This window comes from Podarcis filfolensis (assembly GCF_964270895.1).
Source record: "Podarcis filfolensis genome assembly, chromosome: 3".
Lineage (NCBI taxonomy): Eukaryota > Metazoa > Chordata > Lepidosauria > Squamata > Lacertidae > Podarcis > Podarcis filfolensis.
Window position 1 is genome coordinate 108,407,626 of NC_139606.1, and position 25,604 is coordinate 108,433,229.

The 25,604-nt window shown below is 42.6% G+C and overlaps 1 protein-coding gene and 1 long non-coding RNA gene across 47 annotated transcripts in view; one reads left to right on the forward strand and one right to left on the reverse strand.

The window, feature by feature from the left end:
- NRXN1 (neurexin 1) overlaps positions 1-25,604 on the reverse strand; it is a 986,669-nt gene that overhangs the window by 642,000 nt on the left and 319,065 nt on the right. For all 46 annotated transcript variants that reach the window (XM_083604813.1, XM_083604810.1, XM_083604804.1 and 43 more), the window contains one exon: positions 2,417-2,718. In XM_083604813.1, the coding sequence (XP_083460939.1) occupies positions 2,417-2,718 (302 nt within the window). The remainder of the gene's footprint in view (positions 1-2,416; positions 2,719-25,604) is intronic.
- The window catches only part of LOC310758919, a 438,564-nt gene that overhangs the window by 31,138 nt on the left and 381,822 nt on the right, over positions 1-25,604 (forward strand). The window lies entirely within an intron of this gene.

The window sequence follows — 25,604 nt, forward strand, 5'->3', positions numbered from 1 at the left end:
AGGGAAAAAGGGGTGAGTGAAGATGTATAACATGAGCAAGGAGGGCAATAAAGATCTACATTGGGATCTACTGTCCCTGTGGAGCTTGCCTCCCAAGGCTGTTGCCTCACCTTGCCACATGAATGGGCCGGCCCTGATGTAATGTGAATGCTGTCTCTGCTTTCTTTCCTCTCCAGAGTAGCAACAGCAGGAGCAGGAGAGGATTGAAGTGCTTGCAATACCAAGCAGCAGACCATTTGCATTAAACCACAGCTCATTTTTTAACCACGGTTTAATGGGACGTGTGAACCAGGTCATTTTTATGAGTTGTACAATATGTGAATGACTTTATCATTCTTAAACTCATAGCACTTCAATCAAACCAGGGGAGAGGAAGCCTGAACAAGTTGTGGTTCCTCCTACCATATTTCCGGTTTAATGTCTGAAAATGGTTTTGCGTAAGTCATATACTGTTTCTGAAGCTGGAGCATGTACATCTCAAGCCAACATCTTTTTACATCATTGTACTTCCTTTCCCGCTGCTTCGCCATCATGTTAAAAGCCACCCTAGTTAAGATCCCTTGTATATTGCCCTGTGACATCACTGCTGCCTCCTTCATGATAATTTTAATCCTGGTTAGGGCACTTATGAAAACTTCTGGCCACATGATCCTTCTGACAGCCTATTTAGCATATCACACAAGCATTGTCCAATCACTATGTGAGCAAAGGCCTTTACATAGGTCTATGAACATTATGGAAGTGGTAGTGACCATACTGCATGAGGTGCATATAAAGAGAAGTCTAATTAAGTATTTAAAAGGCAGTGATTTGCCAACAAGCACCCAAGAAGCTTCATGACAAAAATGGAGAAACCAATATCTGTAACCAAACCCTGTAGCATAGTTACTGTAGTATACTAACATCCAAAAGGATTATCAAATGGATACCAGACATGTTTATATTCCAATCTCAGCCCTATAGATTCACTGGATGCCCTTTTAGCAACTCACTATATTTAATCTGAAAATTTCCTTCAATAAAATAAGAGCAAAACACCCAGCCAGCTGCTTTGAAAGTGGATAAAGTAACGACGGGGTTGCCAAGAATTTCTGAGTCGTAATTCAAGCTGAAGTTGTCTGGAAAGCAAGTCAGATATATTGTTTTAGAACAAACGCTTTAAGATGCCATCCTGTCGTTAAATTTCCATTGATTTCTGTTGGGTTTTTTTATTCATTTATGTATTTAAAAGCATTTATAAACTGCTTAAAGTTTTATAAATCTTTTAAGTGGTGTACAATAACTTATTACGTACCAATAACCTATGTGTACAGCTGCAATCTTAGGGCATAAAGTGTTGATATACATTTTAAAATGCTGTTTATATGTAATTCTCTTCTGCGTGTGACATATGCAGCATTTCTTGTGCACAAATCCATCAATATTGCACTACCACCACACTCAGTAGGATATCACTACCTCCACATTCCCATCAAACGGTCACACTTTGTAGCTGCAAATTTAGTTCCACCACCCAAATGAGTGTGAAATCCATGTGGCTGGAGAAATCCCATGTAAAGGCCAATGCTTCTGCACCAATGAACAACCGGTGCATCACAATAAATGAGAATATAATAAATAGCATGGCAGAAGAAGCTCCCAAAGATGAGTGAGGATTATCTGGATAATGTAAGAAGTCTGTAGAACTCATGAGCAGTTTGCAAGCTAGGCTCCTGGGAAGAGAACTATAGCTAGATATGTGCCATAGGACTCCCGCCAAATCTAATGCCTGGTGTGCTATAAAGCATGTATATCCTGGAGAACATTCCCATTGATTAGCTGGAAACCACCCTATTTTCATCAGACAATAACACACAGCTGTGCAAGTGAGGTGATTAGTGTTAGATATTTGCATCTATTAGGTATTATGAATTATCTATTATTTGTCTTATTATGCATTCTAATTTATTTCCCACATGAACATTTCAGCTATGGTTTTATTGAATTAATTCATGGACCACAACAATTTTATCATAAGGAGTTATGTTTCGTCAACAGAAAGATATGTTGCCTGGTTAATTACAAATATGAAACAGTTCCCTTAAAAAGAGAGAGAGACTGAATTGGTCTCCCATTATAGCAATAATATTTCACACTTTAATCATCTCCTTTAGATGCATATGTGTATTTAATACACATATATTTACACACATGCACAATTCTACAATTGTTGAGACAACCCTGGCCCGCAATGACTTTCTAGGTGTGCCTGTGCTCATGTGTGGTTTAATTGACCCATCTCTTGGTAACACGTTGAAATCTACATTTCAGAGGTCAGCTAAACACTCAATGGCATGTTGTACTAACTGCAAGATCACCAAACACTTAGCTGTGGCAAAAGCAAAGTCAGTTATTGCTGTATCCATTCTACTGTTACCTGACGCAGATTTCTGGTTACTTTGACATCATGCCAGGCATTGTCATTAAATTTCCCATTCACAGGTTCCACTAGCGCTTCAAAGGCCCCTGAGCCCAAATTAATAACCAAGGAGACCGCTCCGTTTTTCAGGGCAAGGTTGACATAATCGGCCGATTTTCCAGTGTGAAGCATCAGTCCATTCCTCTGAAGGGTTTTAAAGGACAGAGTTATTTCGTCACTGCTGCTCTGGATAGGATTCTGGGACAAGTCGTAGCAGAAATACTCTGACCCTTTGAATGTCGCGATGTATTCTTCTTTTCCTAAATAAAGAGAAAGATAGGGAGAGGGAGACAGAGACAGAGAGGAGAGGGGGGAAATAACTCTGAATCAGTGGATCTAAAATAAATACAATTCACACACACACAAAAAACATATTTTGTTTTCCTAACATCAGCAAGAGGAAATTATTTTTACAAAAGAAACGTAATTTCCCTTTGCAAGAAATACAAAAGTTGCATTTTTACTCATGCCTTTATTTTGCAGAAAATTGTTGCATGGTGGACTCCAGCCCCAATGCATCAATGAGGACTAGTGTGTTATTCCTCTCCATTGCCAAAGTTTATGAGAGCTGCTAGCTTGCATCAAACCACGATAGTGGCCCACAGTATTCCCTCAAATGCAGCACATTCTTACTTTGAAAAAAATTGCCAATTTGAATTTCCATATTTCATATTTTGATGTGGGTTATTTTTGAATTGAACATCTTGGGTGTGACATTTTATTATGTCATATTTCAGGTCATTTCGACATGTTGGCATCTCTTGGTCATATTTTATTTTGGCTGGGTCTAACGGGGGGGGGGGGGACGATAAACTGGAAGACTGCCATCAAATATTGTCAAATTTTAACAGTCATTGCATGTCAACTAACAGGTATTATTACCCAGTCCAAAACACAACTGCATAGTAACTGTCACTAAAAAATATAACTGTGTACATGAACCACTCCCAGGTAAAACAACAGCAACGGTTGGACAAATCAGTGCTTTCCTTTTATTGATGGCAGGGTCTTTGTATCAGTGTAAATTGGACCCCACGGAAGACAGCTTTAAGCCTGAGCCTCAGTATTTTCAGAAGCTCCTTCACGGCAGCACAAACGTTTACCATCTGCTAGAGGATTAGGGCAGCTGTAGCATGTAACATTGAGAGGGATTTCAGCTGACATCCATACCAGATTAAGGGCTCCCTGGACCAGCGTTAAATGTAGTGGAGGGATGCAGCAGATGTGGTGATGCGCAGCCATTGAAAAACAAGGCGTCCTATAAAAGGAGCTCACTCTCTTTTACAATATGCAAAACGGGGTTGTATATCCTCAAAACGCGGAGTCGCTAAGAAGTATATTAATAATGATTGTTGTTAACGTCTTTGTCAAAGTACCTGGTGGTTTACAATGGCAGGCAATAAACACAGCCTCATCCGCCAAGTAGTTTACAATCTGAATTAGTTTATAATCTACACAAAAGAGATCTGATGATGGGTAAAAGTAGAAAGAAGGGAGTGGGAAAGTCCAAACTGAATGGGATGTGACACTAAAGGAAACGATGGTCCTTTCTTTCAATGTGTTCCCTAACAACAACAAACAACAACAACAACAACAATAATAATAATAATAAATTCTTTCCATTAAAGCTGCTGATAGCCTGGGTGGCTGGGTTAAAAACTGATTGCAAAATGTGTATCCCCATAACTAAAAGCAGCTGTGGGTGGGCAAGAAATAATTTCAACAGTGGGAGTGTCTTGGAAGGATGGTTAACCTCTCCACACTCAGTGCAAGGGGAACACCCATTTCTGCATGTGGCTGCTTTTAATATTGGAATGGGATGATGGGAGGTCTGACCATGGATTCCCCAGTCTTTTCTAGATCGGCTCTCAATTTGAACATTGGGAGCGGGTCCCAGAGGGCCTGATAGGAATGATGAGGCAAGGGAAGGAAACAAGAGAAGGCAGGGTGGGATAGAAGAGGCAAGGGTGATATGGGATGAATGTGAGACACTTTGTTTTGGTTGCAGACGAGGACTATAGTTGGGTGACATCCGGACTATTGCAACAGTCCCGGTGAACGCACACAAAATCGCACTTCTCAATTGATAGCCCAAAACGTGTGCAAACTGCCATAGCGTGAAGACTCTGCCAACTGCCCGCCCAAGAAACATAGGAGCACGAGAGTCTGCCTTATACTTAGGCAAACCACTGGTTCATCTAGCTCAATATTGTCCACACCAGGAATGGGGAAGCTCAGGCCTAAAAGTCCAAGCCCTTGGGACTCTCCCCAGGACACAGCCCTTCCCATGCCACATCTCTTACTGACCATATTTCCCCACCCCTCTGTGTAATGTTTGGCCATTTTTGCCTGCCTGGGATGTATATTTGAACTGTGATAATGTCTCTTACTTGCCTGGACGTGTGCATAGAAACCTCTGGATTTGTGCATGGCTGCAATGGAGCCTACTGCACAAAGGCAAGAGTGACTTCTCTTGCTCCACTCACTTTTTGCCCACCACTGGTATATGGCCCTTGGAAGGTTTCCTATGAGAGAATGTGGCTCTTGGGCTGAAAATTGTTCCCCACCCCTGGTCTACATGGAGTGGGAGTGAATCTCCAGACAGTGTTCCATTATGTAAAAAAACACCTCCAGAATGACCAGCCCAAAGCTTAAAGTTTAACCATCCAAACCAGATCCAATAGTGCCAAAGACTGCAATTTTTCAGTACAGTGGTACCTCTGGTTAAGAAATTAATTCCTTCTGGAGGTCCGTTCTTAACCTGAAACTGTTCTTAACCTAAGGTACCACTTTAGCTAATGGGGCCTCCCACTGCTGCCGGCACACAATTTCTGTTCTCATCCTGAGGTAAAGTTCTTAACCCAAGGTACTATTTCTGGGTTAGTGGAGTCTGTAACCTGAAGCGTCTGTAACCTGAGGAACCACTGTACTTCACTCTCCGTACTTCAAAAATATTGGAGACAATATGAGCTGCACATAAGCAACTGTCAAGAACTTCCATTCTTTTCCAAGCTCTTGAACATCAGAAATGTTTCTAACAACAATTGATTGGTTTCTTATTTCCAACTTTTGCTGCCTCCACAATGTTTTTCTCTCTCTCTAGCCTCGACTTTCAGATTTTTGTTTGTTGCTTAACAGCCCTTTCGTAACAGGCAGTTATGCACGACAAATACTGCCAGTGTTTATGTGTCCCGACCACAGTCTGTAATAGCTTGATGTGAAAGACCACAAATCACAGTCTTGGATGCAGATACTGAACCCTGGCAGAAAAGTGGAGAACAATTCCTAGAATACAATCCATAATAAAATTTGCAACATGATGAACTGAGGAAAACAAGAAACTTGGCATCAAGTTGTGTGGAAATGGTTGATCCCAACAAATGATTAAGTGAGAAAACTCATGATATTTTTTAAAGGTATCAAACGTCCTCAACCAGTGTATACAGATTCTATAGGAGACAAGATGAATCTGGGACACATATGTAGAAACTTCTGGACGTAATTTTTACACTGGACTCTTTCCCTTTCCCTACTGATTGTTCCATTGACATTAGTCCTGCAATGTGCAGCCCTATCCAAAGAGTGACTTGGGAGCATTGTTAGCAGGGTTAGAATAATAGAACTGTCAAGCTGGAAGGAACCCTGAGGTCCATCTAGTCCAACCCCCTGCAATGCAGGAATATGCAGCTGTCCCATACGGGGATCAAACCTGCAACTATGATGTTATTTGCAACATGATGAACTGAGGAAAACAAGAAACTTGGCATCAAGTTGTGTGGAAATGGTTGATCCCAACAAATGATTAAGTGAGAAAACTCATGATATTTTTTAAAGGTATCAAACGTCCTCAACCAGTGTATACAGATTCTATAGGAGACAAGATGAATCTGGGACACATATGTAGAAACTTCTGGACGTAATTGTCAGGGGTCCCTTTGCCCTTTACTTTTATGGACGCATAATGCGCATAGCTGTCAACCTTCCCTTTTTTTGTGGAAAATTCCCTTATTCCAGCGCCGTTTCCCGCTGCTTCCTGCTGCTATCCCGGATTGTTAGATATCCCGTAGACTGTCCCCGGGACAGGTGTGGCTGCTGATCCCTTATTTTCAAATCTGAAAGTTGACAGCTATGATAATGCGTAGTTTGGCCCACTCCAGCCAACATAAATTGGGAATTGTAACTGAAATGGGTTGCTGTGTCTGTCAGTCAGGGGCAGAAGTAGCCTTAAAGGGGATAGCATGTCTGATATCTTGCAGGCATACACACATCCCAATTCATTGTGTAGTGTCAAATATAGAAAGGGCTACCAATGCACCCCCCCCCTCTCTCCAATGTGGAATCCCCTTGGGGCAATTTTTCAGGTACTCTCCTCACATGACAGAGTATGGCTGCCACAGGTCTAAGGGCCTGTGCAAGAGTGACTCCCATGTAGCTACCAGTTCATGTTTCAATCTGTGAGTAAAGTTGTGCTAGCTATTGTGAAGGGCGTCAGAAAGGATCCAAATGTTGTAAACAAATACAGAGCGGTGGGGATCTTGGAAACTATTCAAGAAGCTGAACACCTTTTGTGCCTCCTGTCAGGCCCTTCTGCAAAGAACCAAGGTGAATTCTTTTGACCCCCCTCCCCCCCAAGGCAATTTCCTTGAGGAAGGACACAAAAAGCCAAACCAGCAATTCTGCACCCCTTTGCTGCAGGAAAAAAGGCAGCTAGCATTGTCACCGGAAAGATCAAATCAGTATCACCGGTACTGACAAATATCTCTTTAATAGATGTCTCAGTGGAGGTCTATCAGTAAGTCCCAGCAAGGCAATCTCTGGATTCTTATTCTCTGGCCATTAGTTTCTCCTTCAATCAATAACCCAGTGGATTATGCACTCAACAGGATATGTTTCTGGTGCTTCCTAACAGATTTCCATTTACTCTAAGAGCTAGAAACAAGGTTTTCATATACTACCATGCCAAGGTATCTTAGAAATAACAGCCACACATTTCTTTGCCCTTAGCAATGCTCTGTAACAGATGGCTTGTGCAACAAATTTGGCTCACCTTGCTTTTTACACTGGACTCTTTCCCTTTCCCTACTGATTGTTCCATTGACATTAGTCCTGCAATGTGCAGCCCTATCCAAAGAGTGACTTGGGAGCATTGTTAGCAGGGTTAGAATAATAGAACTGTCAAGCTGGAAGGAACCCTGAGGTCCATCTAGTCCAACCCCCTGCAATGCAGGAATATGCAGCTGTCCCATACAGGGATCAAACCTGCAACTATGATGTTATCAGCACCATGCTCTATCCAACTGAGCTATCCAGCCTTGCACCCTGCTTATTTCCCTTCCTTTAGGAAAACGAAAACACAAACTTTGCTTGTAGGGCAGCTGGACACACCACATAACCAATTGTTGGAGATAGCAAGTCTTCTTATAGTGCTTACTGCTTTTTCAAACTTTATTGTTAGTTGTTGTACATCAATTTTTATTACTGCATTTTGATTTGATTTTATCTGCTATGTTGCTTTGGTTTTTTTAATTGATACCTTATCTGTAATTAGCCTGTAATTGTGATCCATCTTATTAGTAAGTATAAGTGCTTTAAAATTACTTGTGTTTTATGTTCAGAATTATGTATATATTCTAAATCATCCTCTGTCCATGTTTCCATGCATAAAATGAATTATGTGTTTTATAAGTGTTAGGTTTTATTTTATTTCTTTTCAAAAAATCTCATGTAAGTTGTTTTTAATGTCTGTTTCTAATTGGTACTTTTAATAAGACTGTCTACTGCAAATCACATGGAGGTCTTTTGGTCTAGTTAGTGGTATATAAATTTAGGTAAACAAACAAAAAATACGTCCCAAGGTGATGTACAAAATCTAATAAAAACAGCTAGAAAAATGAAATAGCCTCGGGTGATTTATCATGGCTCATTTTGCTTTTAATATGCAAAAGCAGTAAAATGATGCAACATTAATTAATGCATCTTTTGTACGCATAAATACTTGTCATAGCCTGGCGAGAGTTGTAGGTGTTTGCTGTGACTTGATGCATTGCTGGCAGAAAGCTACCGCTCAACTGATCAGGGAAGGGCAGTAAGCCAACTCACACACTTTATGCCAGAACTGGCCAGTTCAGAGCCCAATTGCTGACTGAGGTCGTAATTAAGAGTTTAACCACATCAGAGTTTCCAGAAACTCTGGTTTGTTTTTTAACAAAAACTATGCACTACTTTCCCCTTCCACAAATGAGCTGCTCAAATAAGGTTACAAATATAGAAGTGAACATAAAAGCAACAATGATCCGACCATTAACGCCAACCAATTGCAAAGCTGAGAAACAGCAGTGAAAAACAACAGCCGAGAATCCAAAGAACAGCACTCAGAATCTGTTCCCTTCATTGACCAGCATAGAGATGTCTGCTAGTGATCAGATGATATAGGGAGAAACGATTGCTTAATCCAAATGATATTGGATTGAGAAACAACACACACCAGTAATCTCCCAGCTGTGTATTTAAAATAGTCATTTCAATTCACATCTTGAATTAAGACAGTTGTTAAACGAGCAATTGTGGGCCAGCTGGCAAATGGCATTATGCTAGCTGTTTTGACTTAAGCTTCACTCATCAAGCAAAACAACCCCCCTGTGTTTCTTACAATGAATAAAACCTTCCTTTCCTTCTCTCTCTTTTTTCTTCCCTTCATTTACTACCACCGATGGGGTGGCAACTGAAGGGGATGCTTGAATCATTTGCATGGCTGACCTCTCACTAGGTCACTATGAAGGAGGGCAGAATAACTTGCAGCTGCCCTGATGCACATGTATTACATGTGTAACCTTTGATCCACAGGTGCCATCTTTGGGACCCCCATTCCTCAGTCCAGAGCCAAACCAAGGTTCTTGTTTGAGACAGGTAAAGCAAAGCAAGTCAATTGTCTTGCCAGATATGCCAGTCTGAGAAGGTTTGGGAGACAGGGCAGGAACTGGGCACTAGTGGAAGAGGAAGAAAGCATTGACATAACATTTAAGCACTGGAGCAGCCAGGCCATGGAGAATTCCTTTACAGGTGGCTAAACTATGCCAGTTGTTTTTGTGCATGGAGTTTTCTTGGCAGGGATACTGGAGTGGCTTGCCGGTTCCTGCTCCAGGTGGATCATGTTTAGTCAAAACTCTCCACTATGACCTGTCCATCTTGGGTGGTTCTGCACAGCATAGCTCATAGCTTCTCTGAGTTATTCAGCCCCCTTCGCCATGAAAAGACAGTGATCCATGAAGGATCCAATACTTTGGCCACCTCATGAGAAGAGAAGACTCCCTGGAAAAGACCCTGATGTTGGGAAAGATTGAGGGCACAAGGAGAAGGGGGCGACAGAGGATGAGATGGTTGGACGGTGTTCTCGAAGCTACCAGCAAGAGTTTGACCAAACTGCGGGAGGCAGTGGAAGACAGGAGTGCCTGGCGTGCTCTGGTCCATGGGGTCACGAAGAGAAATGACTAAACAACAACAACAACCAACTATGCCACCCCAGTTGTTGTGAGATTCCAGTTTCCATCAGCCCTGAGCATAGGATGTGCTAGCTAGGGCTGATGGGAGCTGCTGTCCAATGACACATGGAGGATCCCAGGGTAGCCACCTCTCTTTTAGAGTTTAGCAGAGGTGCAAGCAAGCTGAGCTAGAAGAGGAATATCACCTTCCCTATGTCAAAAGCCTGTGTGGGAATCCTGGTACATGAATCCAGTGTGGCCTCTGCTGAGTCCTACCATGATTCCCAAACAAACTTATCAGATTTTCAGTGAAAGCTTTATTAAACAGCAACCCAACCACACTGGAACTAATTCACTTTTGGGTGGGTTGTGATAGTGGTTTTTCATGTCCTCCTGGGTTGTCCAAAGGTTGTTACCCAAAGCAAACTTCAGACAAAATGCAAATGTTCCTGTCCAAGGAGGGAAACAATGGGGGGAAATACATTGGCTGCCTCTGTGGTTTTTAACCAGGTGTGAGGCATCTTTGCCCCTCTAGATATCTCTGAACCACAACCCCCATCATCCCTGACCATAGGCCATGTATGCTAGGTCTCATGGGCATTGTAGTTTGGCAACATATGGAAGGACAAAGGTTCCACACCCTTGTTTTTTAAACATGTGTCAGGTATTATCATGGTAGGTAAAGGTAACGTGACCCCTGACCATTAGGTCCAGTCGTGGACGACTCTGGGGTTGCGTTCTCATCTTGCTCTATAGGCCGAGGGAGCCGGCGTTTGTCCGCAGACAGCTTCCGGGTCATGTGGCCAGCATGACTAAGCCGCTTCTGGCGAACCAGAGCAGCGCACGGAAACGCCGTTTACCTTCCCGCCGGAAAGGTACCTATTTATCTACTTGCACTTTGATGTGCTTTCGAATTGCTAGGTTGGCAAGAACAGAGACTGAGCAACGGGAGCTCACCCCGTCACGGGGATTTGAACTGCCAACCTTCTGATTGGCAAGTCCTAGGCTCTGTGGTTTAACCCACAGTGCCACCCGCGTCCCTTATTATCCTGGTATGGAGACATAAAAAACAACACCTCCTGCATATCTCTGGAGAGCAAAGGACTGGTAGGAATAGCTTTAGGGATTAGCTGAAACTCTGGCAACCCAAGAATGAGGCAGAATGTATTGCTATTGTAATTTTCAAATAGGATCAGTGAGAAATCATACATGGAATCTCTGTTCACTTTTCCTGCCAATGAACTGGAGAGCTTTGTGGGGCGGGGAGACAGAGAAAGCAGGTTACTTTATTGCACTTTGTAATTTATTGTTCACTTGTTTTTTGGTGATTCACCCTTCTTTCTTTTATGCTACTTTTATTTCTCTGTCAGCATATAACAAAGTATAATAGAATTCCACATCTGTTCAAGTATCATTAAAGGGCTGCCTTGCTCCCTTTCTCCAGACAATCAGAATAAATTGATTTTCCTTTCTTTCTAAACAGCTTGTAAAAGATGAAGCTTCAAAAAAATCAAGAGCTTCGAGAGGAGAAAATTTAAAACAAAAGAGAGAGGAACTTCCTCACCCCCCTCAATATATATACCCAAACCAACCCATGCAAGTTAGAAATGTTCAAATAGCAGCAGAGGCACAGGGGAGTAACTTTCTGACAGATGCTCTTTCCTTTGAAAAGGATGCCACAGCTGCTATTGGCTGGGGACCAAGATTCCAAAGATAGGGATTGGTCTAGCTGTCCCTGCACTGCCTTTTATTTCTTCTTCTCTTTTAAAATCAGCCAGGAAAAAAGAAAAAAAAGATTTACCAGCAGACTAAGGTCAAAACTAGTGGTGCCAACACACTGAGTTCATCTTTCCCCCATTTGGAAAAAAAAAATCAAAAGTGCCTTTGGTAACTGAATTTGAGCTTAGAAATTCTGGGAGAGGGGGCTGCTTAAATGGAAGGAAGATCTCCCTGTCAGCTCTTTTCGTCCTTCCAACTTGTGATGTGTGAAGCCAAGGCCAATCCACAAAGCCTGTATGGTCCCCACCTAATGACTTGATCATCTCCTCCCTGCAAAAAATAAAATAAAAGTGCAGAGCTTTCCAATGTGTGTCAGGACACATTAGTGTGTCAGCTGCAGCGTGTAGGTGTGTCGCACAAACGCCCTCCGCGCTCCTCCCAGGGCTGGAAAGGGGTTACTTTAACCTCCAGTTTGCTAGTAAAACTGAATTACTGTGTCACAAAATGATGCATGTCTAAAAGGTATGTCACCAACATGGAAAGTTTGGAAAGCTCTGTGTTGGGAATGCAAGAGGGGGATAAAATGTTCCATTGCTCCATTTATTGTTGCTATTGTTGTTGCTAAAAAAAGGACTTTTTTTTTAAAAAAGTTATCCATTCATTAAAACCACATTTGATTCATTGCACATTCGTGGCCTTGCCACTCCCCTGTCACCATTAACTCCCTTACTGTTTTAATTATCCATTGTTTTCAATGGGTGACTGGCCTGCCAGGGCAAAAGGGTTCCCATGTGGAGAGATAAGCTTTTGCCTCCAATTTGTTTTCTGGGGTGAATGGTGTTTAAATTATAGGCACCAATGAAATGGAGCCACCAGTGTTGGAGCTGCTTTTAATATTGACGTTATCTCCATTGTGAATATCAATAGAGAATGGAAGGTAACATCAAACATGGCCAGACACCTCCCTCTCACCCACCTCACAAACATAGGAAATGGTCTGCCAGTGGGTACTTTGTTAAAGGTCTTCTCACACCTGGTGCCAATCTTGACCTTGGTATATCTAGTAACTGTATTATTAGTTATCAAATTTATTGGTCACATTTTCTTGCTGAAGGCAAAGTAACTTACAAAACAAGCAAGCAAGCAAGCAAGCAAAACCCCACAGAGATACATTAAAACAAAAATTAAAACAGTACATTCAATTACATTAAAAAAATACCCACACCAATATCACTTGACTCTCTGTACCACTGTGACAGCCCCGGTGCTCTATAGCACCGCCCTGGTGGCGCAAATGACTGCAGCTGGGCATCCCAGAATAATCAGGGACCTGGAGAACCAGTAGGGGTCATGTTGGCCTTATGTAAAAACTTGAACTATGCTAGGCTGGGCTCCCTTGTCTGCTCAACTCAAATCTGTATTTTAGAAGAAGAGGGTGATATTTGCAGTTTTGCAGAGGACAAGTTTTATCTTCATTAGAGATGTCAAAAGGTTTGCAACCAGCAAGGTCACTGAGCTTGACTCCATAGCTCCTGAAAAGCATGTTTTATTAGGTTTCAGAGTGTATCTCGTTGTTTCTGCAGGTTCTATTTGCGGAGAACGGCAGGACTTGGCAGTGGAGAACTGAAGCATCTGTAGTCTGCATCTGTGAATAATTATATTTTTGCTTAGTAATGATATACAGGGAAATGTCCTGCCAGCACTTGTCTTTCCTCAAATTTAATAAATGTTCACAGGGCTAAGCCCATCCAGAGACTTCACTTCTTCCAGCCCAGTTCATCGCCTCCACCTGGCACATCTGAGGGTGCAGTTATCTGATGATGGCTTGCGGCAGTGGGTATGAACTTGTCATGGTGTGTGAAATATGTTGCTTCTGGTCCAGTGTGGTGTAGTGGTTAAGAGTGGTAGACTCGTAATCTGGGGAACCGGGTTCGCGTCCCCGCTCCTCCACATGCAGCTGCTGGGTGTCCTTGAGATAGTCACACTTCTCTGAAGTCTCTCAGCCCCACTCACCTCACAGAGTGTTTGTTGTGAGGGAGGAAGGGAAAGGAGAATATTAGCCACTTTGAGACTCCTAAGGGTAGTGATAAAGCGGGATATCAAATCCAAACTCCTCCTCCTCTTCTTCTTCTTCTTCCTTTTCCATTGGGTCAGCATGTGACTCTCCTGTTGTTGTTGTTGGACTCCAACTCTCATCAGCCCCAGCCAGCATTTTGCATGGTCAGGAATTATGGGAATTGTAGTCCAACCACTTCTGGAGGGTCATGCCTTCATCATGTTTTTTCGTGTTTTTACTATTCTGCTGGGAGCCACCCAGAGTGGCTGGGGAAACCCAGCCGGATGGGCGGGATATAAATAATAAAAGTATTATTATTATTATTATTATTATTAGGCAGCAACCAACCAGCAGCCTGGGTGTCATGAACTGCACAGGCAACAAGACTGTGTGACGATAGTGGGCAGGGCTGGCTGAAGGCAATTTGCTGCCTGAGGCACAGCAGCAAATGATGCCTCAACCCCAACCCTCACCAAGTCAAGGTGTGTCATACCCAACGGCAGCCAAGGTATCTGGAACCTAGGGAAGGAAGTCCAACAAGCACATTTCCTCCTTCACAGCCGTGAAAATACAGTAACTACAAATTAAATGGCTAACAATTTGCTGACCTTTCATGAAACCTAAAATCAGTTGCGTGAGCAATTTCCCTCACTCTCCCTAATGGTAGGGACGGCTCCGATCATGGTTCAAGGTCTTGCTGCAGCATACACTTACTCCTGCCAGTCACATATTACTGCTTTCTTCCCAGCTCAATAGACCAGGGGCAAAATCAATAGTGGTGACACATGTACAGTAATGCACACAAGAAGGGATTTTTTAAGATTTCAAGCTTTGATATTGTTCATTTCTTGAAACGCAATCTAAACATAAAGCAAATGCCTTTATATTATCTGTCAGAATACGTAAGTCATATTGACAATATGGAAATGTTACACATTAAACAAAGTAATAAAAATAAAAAAATACATTAAATTAGGCCAGCTACTTGCACGCTCCCCAACAAAATTGTTAACTTCATATATACATAAAAGGAAAGCAATTCTAACATATGAATTACTTCAAAAATAATAACATTCTTCCATATGTAATAAAAAAGCTGTATAAGATATAGCAAAAAACAACAATCTGTATAAAACTGTGCACCTCATAGGTCAGTACCACGGAGGTCTGTGCCCTATGCAGCTGGATTTCCTTAACATTATACTGGTGGACTCTGCTCGGTTACTCAGGCTAGTGGACTCTGCTCAGTTACTTGATTTGTTGTTGTTTAGTCATGTTCGACTCTTCGTGACCCCATGGACCAGAGCACGCCAGGCACTCCTGTCTTCCACTGCGTCCTGCAGTTTGGTCAAATTCATGTTGGTAGCTTCAAGAACACTGTCCAACCATCTCATCCTCTGTCGTCCGCTTCTCCTTGTGCCCTCAATCTTTCCCAACATCAGGGTCTTTTCCAGGGAGTTTTCTCTTCTCATGAGGTGGCCAAAGTATTGGAGCCTCAGCTTTAGGATCTGTCCTTCCAATGAGCACTCAGGGCTGATTTCCTTCAGAATGGATAGGTTTGATCTTCTTGCAGTCCATGGGATTCTCAAGAGTTTCCTCCAGCACCATAATTCAAAAGCATCAATTCTTCGGCAATCAGTCTTCTTTATGGTCCAGCTCTCACTTCCATACATCATTACTGGAAAAACCATAGTTTTAACTATACGGACCTTTGTCGGCGAGGTGATGTCTCTGCTTTTTAAGATGCTGTCTAGGTTTGTCATTGCTTTTCTCCCAAGAAGCAGGCGTCTTTAATTTCGTGACTGCTGTGGCCATCTGCAGTGATCATGGAGCCCAAAAAAGTAAGCTCCATCCACTGCCTCCATTTCTTCCCCTTCTATTTGCCAGGAGGTGATGGGCCCAGTGGCCATGATCTTACTTTTTTTGATGTTGAGCTTCAGACCATATTTTGCGCTCTCCTCTTTCACCCTCATTAAAAGGTTCTTTAATTCCTCCTCACTTTCTGCCATCAAGGTTGTGTCATCTGCATACCTGAGGTTGTTGATGCCTGAGTTACTTGATAGGGCATAGCTTTTATTGTTCCGCACCATATTGTTTAAGCCTCCTTTATCATGGATTGGCGGGCAGTTAAATGGAAGAGCAAGAAAAGGATACTGGCTTTTTGTCAGGATTCCACATATCATTTCCTGATTTTCCTCCCTGACTGCTTTTTTGTTTTGGTTTTTTTGCTTCTCTGTTTCCTGGGTACACTCATATATTTTTTTAATAGGAATCCATACAGCAATTAAAGAAATCAAGCACATAATTCAAACAGAGGCTGCCAGGTCTTCTTGCAGCAAAAAAAGAAATAAATAAAGGATCAGAGTGCTTAATCTCAGGGATGCAATTAGTAGAGAGGATGAGCAATTATGAATGTGCTGATCACCTTTATTGGAGTGGAGCAGAGATGGCCTGCATCATCAGAATAAAACAACAAACCCAGTAATGACTGAATGCCACGAGGATGCTAAGTTCAGCTTCATGAGAATGGATAATATGTATACTTGCTGTAAAGATACTTGTAGGTTTGGTCCCTTGCAGTAGCCCCTGTGGAATTAAAAGGCACTGGGCAAGAACATATTTACTAGTATGGTCATCAGTACTATACTCTCTGGGCATGGGGGCATGCCCTCCCACATTTCTCCAATGAAAGTAGGGACGTCCCATCCCATAATGATAATTTTACTATTTATACCCCACATTTCTTATTGGGTTGCCCCAGCCACTCTGGGCAGCTTGCAACATATATAAAAAACATAAGAAAACATTAGATAGGATTGCCTTCAGACGTCTCAGGGGTCAGATAACTCCATACCCTCCAACATTTCTCCAATTAAAATATGGATGTCCTAACGAAAAGCGGGACACTCTGGGATCAAATCAGAAACCGAGGCAGCTTTTCTAAATCAGGGACATCCCTGGAAAATGCGGACACTTAGAGGGTCTGTGGGTGGTGGTAAAACTTCACATCCAATGCTTGAATTAGGAGTCCAGCACCATTCTGCTTTTTAAAAAAGCTTTCCACTAGCTCAGATCTTGGGACCCTGTGTCACCAATCCTGAAATCACTGCAAATGCGCCACTGGGCCTGAAAATTCCCCACTTGCCATTTTCAAATATTTCAGGAGGGACATGCACTGAGTTTTAGATATACACACCCTTCACACTTTATGGAGTATAGCATTTTTTGTGCAGGTATTCATAAAGGGAGAATGATCCCAGGGCTGTCTTAAGTATATGTGGCACAGGGGTGCAACGATCTGCCCAGAGGCCCCCCCCTCCCAGGTTGCCCAGTCCCAGGTGCGCAGGAGGGTGGAGCCGGCTGGCTGGCCGCCTCAGCGTCTTGCTGGCTCGGTCGCCCCCGAACTCATGGCACAGAGCCACCCTCAGCAGAAGACCCAGCCACGGTGCTTCGATTGATGAGTGGGCTCTTCCCCAGACTCAACTCTCGGGCCCCAGACTCTCGGCCTGCCACCCCTGAGAGCCCAGTGCCTGGGTGCCCCACACCCTTAGCACCTATGAGTAAGACGGCACTGAATGATCCTAGAGAGAGGAGGTGTTGGCAGAATCTGCCCTACATCACTGTTACTGCTTAAGCATCTAACTCAAACCACACAAGGTTCTAAAAACTGTGTGTGTTTGCAACTGTGGTAGTATGTTTCACAGGGTGCTGAGCAAGAGGTTGCAACTTTAAATTATAGGCTACTTTCTTTATTACTTTTTCAATACGTGCATATTTCAATGCACTGCTATTTCTCAAGAGCCTTTGAAATTGGTTAAATTTAATGCAAGTAGGTGTGCTTGTATGTATGTTGGCATAAACAGGAAAAGCACATCCAGCCAAATCGTTAATGCTAAACGATTAATAATGAAACAGGAGGGTCACAGGTTGGGCTGGGACTTTTCCCACAGGGTGTAGAAGATCCAATGCTCATTTGTATGCGGCTGAGCAAAATAAAACAAAATAAGCTAGATGGCAAGACAGAGATTCAGAAATGGCTGGGACAGTTTAAAATGGAACAAAAGGGAAATCAATTTCCAGCTTTGCTTATTCAAAAGTCTGGTGGACAGAGGAATATTTGCTTGTTTTTCCTGATTTGAGAAGAATCCAGATTATTCCAGTCAATGCCACAACTCAGTGATTTAGTTGGTAATTGATAATTGGTTAAAAATAGATAAAAGGAATACCTGACTCTAAAACACACATTATTATTTTGATATGTCAAAGATATACTTAATAGCTAAACAATTATTGTTCATACTGTGTTTAAAAATTTGTCCAGAAACAACTATAATATAGATTTAATATATGCTGTGTAAGAAATCATAAGTTATTTGGATCAAAAGGTATTTGATAAGCATATATGTTTGTTGCAAGATTTAAGTTTTAGCTAGACTGTTAGTGTTTAGCTGCAGCCTTGCCTATATACAGGTATATACACAAATGCAAATGTTTATTTTTCTCTCTCTTTTTTATTGTCCTTTCTGTTAGAATAATACATTTTCCCTTGCTACTGCTACGGTGTTTTTAAAAATGACATAGATTAGGGCCACACCATGTCTTAATATGGCCCTAAGTGTTCAACAACCTTCCTTGAGAACGACAGCCAAGAGCTCTCCATCTTAATTTATCTCAAATTGTGCCCACCTTAATTCTTCCAGTCCCTCAGTATGGGTGGAGGGGAGAGACAAAGGAAATTGCAATTAGCTCTGGAACACCATAACCTTAAATTATTTACCAGGCTTTGCACTAACCTATTTCCAGGTTGATGAGGTTATGCAATATGCTGATTGATACCCTTCATGCGATCACACATGGATTACTTCCCCAGACCTTCCTGACATGGGGGTATCATAAAAGAGATTGAATATTTGTATTAAAGAGGAAAGGGTAAAATACACTGGGATTTGTATGTTTGCGGTGAGATGATGAGGATGAAGGTTTTAACATTCATTGTATTTCCCAACAAGCAAATAAAAATGGATTCATTTGAGGGGAGCGGGGAGGAGACCTCACCACAAACAGCCACCACCATCACTACAAGTAAAGGAGGCTTCAGGGGTGGAGAGGTGGGGTGGTACATTCCCATTTTTCCCCAGGTGGCAAAATGGGATGAACCGCTCCAGAGTAAGGAAGAGAGGGGAAGGGGAGACAGAGGGCGAATGACGGGCTCAATACCACCCACGGAGAAGTGTCACATTGGTGCCGGGATTTCAGCTTATTTCTGCTGGTGCCTTAGTTTTAAGTACAATTGGTTTGATTGACACTGAAATGGGAATGCCTTTGTATTGGTGAAAAGGTTTAACTGGAAGATTCAATTGTAGCTGAAGAACAGCAAGAAGAGCTCTCTCTGAGCTTTAACTGGTTGATAACTACCTGATTGTTGTTCTCTAGCATCTAAAGTGTGAATGATGAACCTTAGATCATGTGAAAAGTACTGAATTACAAATTTGCCAGTTTTTGCTGCTGTTCTCAAACTCCATGGAGCAAGGATGTAAATGAAGCTCTTCAGGTAAGCAGCTCCAGGCTAATGGAAGCTGGAATGCAGGCAATTGAGCCGGAGACAGACAGAGAGAGAGAGCTATGTTTGTCAGCTCTAATTATATGTTAAAGTTATTTCTAAGATGCTGAACCTGTGCAGGACAGCACAGCACATTGTATATTTTGCATGCATCCTTGATGCTTTTGCTCTGTTTTTGAAGAAAGTTCTGCAAGTAAACTTTAAATAATATCTTTATAAGTCTGGACAGTACTTCATTCCAAAAGGACTCCCTTTTTATGCATCCAGTCACTTCAAAATGTGCACTATTAATAGCTGCAATACTTAGTTCTACCCACTTCACCATGCAGACTGTCACGTCTAACAGAATATTAAGATTCATGCATAACTTTATTTTCATATTTGTCCAAAGAAGCTGCCTGCTCCCCCCCCCCCGATCCATTATTCTGTTCCCAGACTATGCAAAACGTGTTACAACTTCAAAGCTGGGTATGAGCCAACATTTGGAACATCCCTACATTGTCCCTTATCAGGAAAAAGGTAAAGGTAAAGGACCCCTGGACAGTTAAGTCCAGTCGAAGGCGACTATGAGGTTGCAGCGCTCATCTCACTTTCAGGCTGAGGGAGCCGGCATTTGTCCACAGACAGCTTTCCGGGTCACGTGGCCAGCATGACTGAACAGCTTCTGGAGCAATGGAACACCATGACGGAATCCAGAGTGCATGGAAATGCCATTTACCTTCCCACCACAGCAGTACCTATTTATCTATTTGCACTGGCGTGCTTTCAAACTGCTAGGTTGGCAGGTGCTGGGACAGAGCAACAGGAGCTCACCCTCTTGTGGGGATTCGAACTGCTGACCTTCTGATCGGTAAGCCCAAGAGGTTCAGTGGTTTAGACCTTGTCCCTCATCAATGACCAGACCATTCTAAAGATATAAAGGTGCACAAGGTGACTGCCCAAGGCAGCACAGCACTATACTGTACACAAGAATGGGCCAACCCTACGATTAAGAGGCATGTGGCCGCTACTTTGGGGTATCTTGAAGAGCCAGCAAATTGTTAGTTACTTGTTTTATTTTTATAGCATTTGCACTGCCCAGAGACAGGTCTTTTGGGATTTTCTGCTTCAGGCGCCAACATAATTTGACCAGATTTGGCTACTTGGAGAGGGAGACATCATTTGTTGCTCCACCTCTGGTGGCAAAATTTATTGGACTGGCCCCAAATAGAAAAGGGGAGAGAATAAATAAAACTTATATTTGTCATGGAAAAGGGATGCGGGTGGCGCTGTGGTCTAAACCATTGAGCCTAGGGCTTGGCGATCGGAAGGTCAGTGGTTCGAATCCCCATGACGGGGTGAGCTCCCGTTGCTCGGTCCCAGCTCCTGCCAACCTAGCAGTTCGAAAGCACGTCAAAGTGCAAGTAGATAAATAGGTACCACTGTGGTGGGAAGGTAAATGGCATTTCCGTGCGCTGCTCTAGTTTCACCAGAAGCGGCTTAGTCATGATACCCCATGACCCGGAAGCTGTCTGCGGACAAACGCCGGCTCCCTCGGCCAGTAAAGCGAGATGAGCGCCCAGTGGCGGAGCTTCCTGCTCTGGCACTGGGGGGCAGAAAGCAGGTGGGGCAGGGCTGGCGTGCATCCTGGGGTGGGGCGCACCACCCGCAGGGGCGGGGCACCCAGCGTGGGTGGGGGGACAACCACGATGGCACCCTGGGGATTGTCTGCCGGGGGCAGTACGTTCCACCCACACTCCTCTTCCTCCGCCAGTGTGAGCGCCGCAACCCCAGAGTCGTTCGTGACTGGACTTAGGTGTCAGGGGTCCCTTTACCTTTATATTTGTCATGAAATGTCAGTACAGATATCAAAAGATGCTCAGGCTCGAACTTAGTACAACATTAGCTATGAACTGTAGGGCAAAATCTGCCAAGGTATTAAAGTGATTAAGAATACAATGACTCAAAGGGAGATCTCTGCATCAGGACTAAGAAAGTAATTTAAACCTCTGTAACATAGCAAAACACCAAGGATTACACAATTTCCCCATGTTTTTCCCCCCAACCCACTCCAGCAGTTTTTCATATATCCAATGTTTCCCACTGATACTTATTTCTTTAAGAAGACTATAGATCTGCTTGGGAGTTTGATAAGGACATGTCCCTACAGAGACATTACCCACTGCCTTTTTAAATAGAAGTCTGAGGAAATGCTGTTAAAATGCAAGCGGATTAATAATGCGGAACAATAATTGGGCTGTTCTGCAGTATTCACATTTCAGAGTAAGGAAAATCGCTATCACAATTGGGTCAAGTTCTCTATTGAAGCAATCCCACCAAAGCCAATTATGCCAGCAGAGAGTGTAATAATCTACTGGTTAAGCTTCCCTGAAGCAGGCATCAGAAAACAGTTGGCTAATGGCAGCAAGAGCCTCACAACACTTCTATGACATTGGGCTGACTTTCAGGCCTATAACTTGTGAGAATACCTTATGACCATGAACTGAGTAGTTCTTCTAAGAACCTGCAGAGCACCTTGAGTAAGAGCTGCTTGACGTTTGAGCTGGAGAAATCATGAATACTGAGAGAGAGAAACAATGTGAAGACTTTTGCCAGGTGTGGCCATCTTCTAAATTAGCAGTCAATTCACAGACGAACCTCGGCCGGTGGAGGAGTCCCCTTCATTGGAGGTTTCTAAGCACAGGTAGGGTGGCCATCTGTCATGGATGCTTGAGTTGAGATTCCAGCATAGGAGGATTCCCGTAGGGTCCCTTCTGACTCTACAATTCTAGGATTTCATGATTCATTCGTGAATATGCATGCATGAATCCCAGTGAAACATGGCAGTGATGTTGGGGGCAGTGGGAGAGGAACAAGAAAATGGCAGGCATTCACTTGACTAGTTTGGAGTGTTGAATCCCTTGTTGCCCTGAGTGTGGGTGGCTTCTATGTTGCTTATGTCGAATTCATCAAGGATGATGATGGTGACAAAAAAGCACTGTTGACCTCCTTGTTTTCTGCACCTCTAGTCCCAGTGGGTACCAGTCTCCCCTGAGCTGTAGCCCCATGCTTATGGAAATCTTTTCTTTTTAACATTCACCCACATTAATGATACCAGGTAAATATCTTCTCCCAAGGTCTTTTCAGAGTTGACATTAATACCATAGACAGATAGGAAAGCGTTAAAGTAATCCATCCTTCTGAGCATTCCTTTCTCAAAGCTCTGTAACTACCACCTTGGAAGCAGCATCAATTTTATCAGAACAAATAAAGAAGGCAAAAGCCAAAACATTTTACTATAGGAATATAAAATTTCTGTTTTGTTAGTCACTAGAAATACAACGCTGCTGTATCTTTCTATTTATTACCAATTGTGGCTTTATTCTTTATTTTATTGCTTTCTTCCCTCTACGCGAGCGTCCTGAATGGTGCTACACAAATCCATTAGCAATAACTCCAACAAAGAACTGGGCCTCGCATACTCACTCATCTTGGGACAACACAGAGGTGAGGCAATTGGTTCATAACTAGTTTCACTCATCACTTGAAAAAGTTTGAGTTTGCAGTGATATAGAATTTGAATCTGCATGTTTATTTGTGAGTGCATGCATGTGTGTTTTTACAAAAATGCAAGTCATGTCCCTGTGAGGAGCAGCCCTAACCTCAACTAATTTCCACAACTAACTGCTAGCTTGAGCATAATTTGGAGGGAGGAAAGCTGGGAGGTGTTTTGAAATGGACTGTCGCTCCCCAACATTTGTCTTACCTACAGCCGAAGGAGTAGAACTACTCACCAATATATGGGAAGTCTGACTGGTGGCTATGAACCTGAATTGCCTAATACCTCCCCTGCAGTGTTATACAGTATTCCACCTGAAACACCAGGAATTTCAGACTATCAGGTGGTATTGTTAGTAAATCTTGTATCCCATCTTCCCTGCAAAGAGCTAAGGCTTTCCACCCTCTGAGAGGCAGATTGGCAGACTGAGGGTCTCTAACTGAAGGCCATCCTGTTGGTTTTATAGCAGTGTGGGAATTTGACTCCCAGTCTCTCCCGTCCAGGCCTGACACTTTACCCACAACACCGTACTACCTGAAAACCAATACTTATATTATGATATTTGAATTAATTTATATAAATTTGGATAAATCAATAACACACACGGAAGGGCCTTTTTATATATAAAAGGGGGGGATAACAGGAAAAATATATATAGGGACTGCAGGATGAATAGACAGTTAAATAAGTAAGGATCCTGAGCTGCTTTGAAATGTTAACAGCAAACTTCAAAAGTAAAAATATTCTCTCTGAAGTGCACCCTTCTTGTGGAAAGCAGATTCAGCCACCTGATTCAGAGGTGACTAAGCCCCCTCCTCCCCTAACATTTCCCCCCCCCCCCAAGAAAGTATTTCAATATACCAGAAAACCTTAACAATGTACTCAAAGGACCGATAAATCTCTTTTTCTTGTCAGGTTACATTTTGTGATTCTATAAATGCAATACCAAAACAATATTTTGAATGTTTCTGTGTTGGGTTTTTGTTTTAATGCAATGCATTGAATTATTATTATTACTATTTATTAAATTTGTAGAACCATCATCTATCTGTTCATCTCAGGGTGGTATACAAATTTAAAGACAAGGGGGAAGAGGAGGAAGAAGATAAGGACAATGAAGATGACAACAACAAGGGTTGTTTGAGTTCCTCTCCTCCCAGCACACCATATCTCAGTGCAGTTAGAGCAGTGGTCCAAACCACTGAGCCTCTTGGGCTTGCTGATCGGAAGGTCAGCGGTTTGAATCCGCATGATGGAGTGAGCTTCCGCTACTCTGTCCCAGCTCCTGCCAACCTAGCAGTTTGAAAGCATACCAGTGCGAGTAGATAAATAGGTACCGCTGCAGTGGGAAGGTAAACACTGTTTCCTTGCTCTCTGGCTTCCATCACGGTGTCCCGTTGCGACAGAAGTGGTTTAGCCATGCTGGCCACATGACCTGGAAAGCTGTTTGTGGACAAACGCCGGCTCCCTTAGCCTGAAGCAAGATGAGCGCCACACCCCATAGTTAAGTTCGACTGGACTTAACCGTCCAGGGGTCCTTTGCATTTAGCCATATCTCGGACCACCTGTGTTCACTGCGAGAAGCAAAGCTACAGGGAACCAGGCAGGGGGCCTTCTTGGTAGTGGCGCCCGCCCTGTGGAACGCCCTCCCATCAGATGTCAAAGAGATAAACAACTACCTGACATTTAGAAGACATCTGAAGGCAGCCCTGTTAAGAGAAGTTTTTAATGTGTGACATTTTAATGTACTTTTAATCTTTGTTGGAAGCCAGATGGGCGGGGTGCAAATAAATTAATAATAATAATAATAATAATAATAATAATAATAATAATAATATTTATTCCTCCTCTCCTGGCTAGCTTACTAGTTCTAAACAATTTAGCAAGCTGATGTAAACTAAGTTGGAGTAAAATTACACCAGACCCAAACTTCATTCACCAGCAGGGCCAATCTGAAAGTAAGGAACTAGAAGGGCTGAGTACATAATTCCTTCCCCTATAAATTCTGCCCCCTTGAAGTGAGGAGCCTTTGCTTGGAGTTACAAGAAAGGAGATTGCATCTGAACATCAGAAAGAGCTTTTGCACAGCTGAATGATGTCCAGAGGGTGGTGGAGGACTCTCCTTCCTTGGAGGTTTTCAAGCAGAGGTTGGATGGCCATCTGTCATGGATGCTTTAGTTGAGATTTCTTCATTGACTGGGGTTGGACTAGATGACCCTTGGGTACTTTCCAACTTTACAATCCTATGCTTCACATCATCCACTCCACCCAAATGGGTTCTCCATCCACTTGTTATTATCATCCAGTTTTTATTACCTACAGGGTCATTTCACAACTACTTCATCATGATGTTTCTTTTTTTAAAAAAAAAAGATATTTTTATTAGCAATCTCAACATAACAAATTATCAAACCTAATAATAATAATAATAATAATATTAATAATAATAATAATAATAATAATAATAATAATAATAATAATAATAATAATAATTTATTTGTACCCTGCCCATCTGGCTGGGCTTCCCCAGCCACTCTGGGCGGTTTCCAACAAGGATTAAAAATGCATCAAAATGTCACACATTAAAAATTATTTCTTCCCCTTTCCCCCCTTCCATCCCTCCCTCCCTTCCCCCACCAAAGACTTCGCTCAGCTCTTCTCTCTGATTTCTCAACACGTATTATTCTCTGCATGTTATAGAAATTTTACATATCCTTACGTTATCTATCTAACATGTTATCAACCAATAAATTTGTGTATGTTTATTCAAAACCTGCCAAGCAATCCAGTTCATT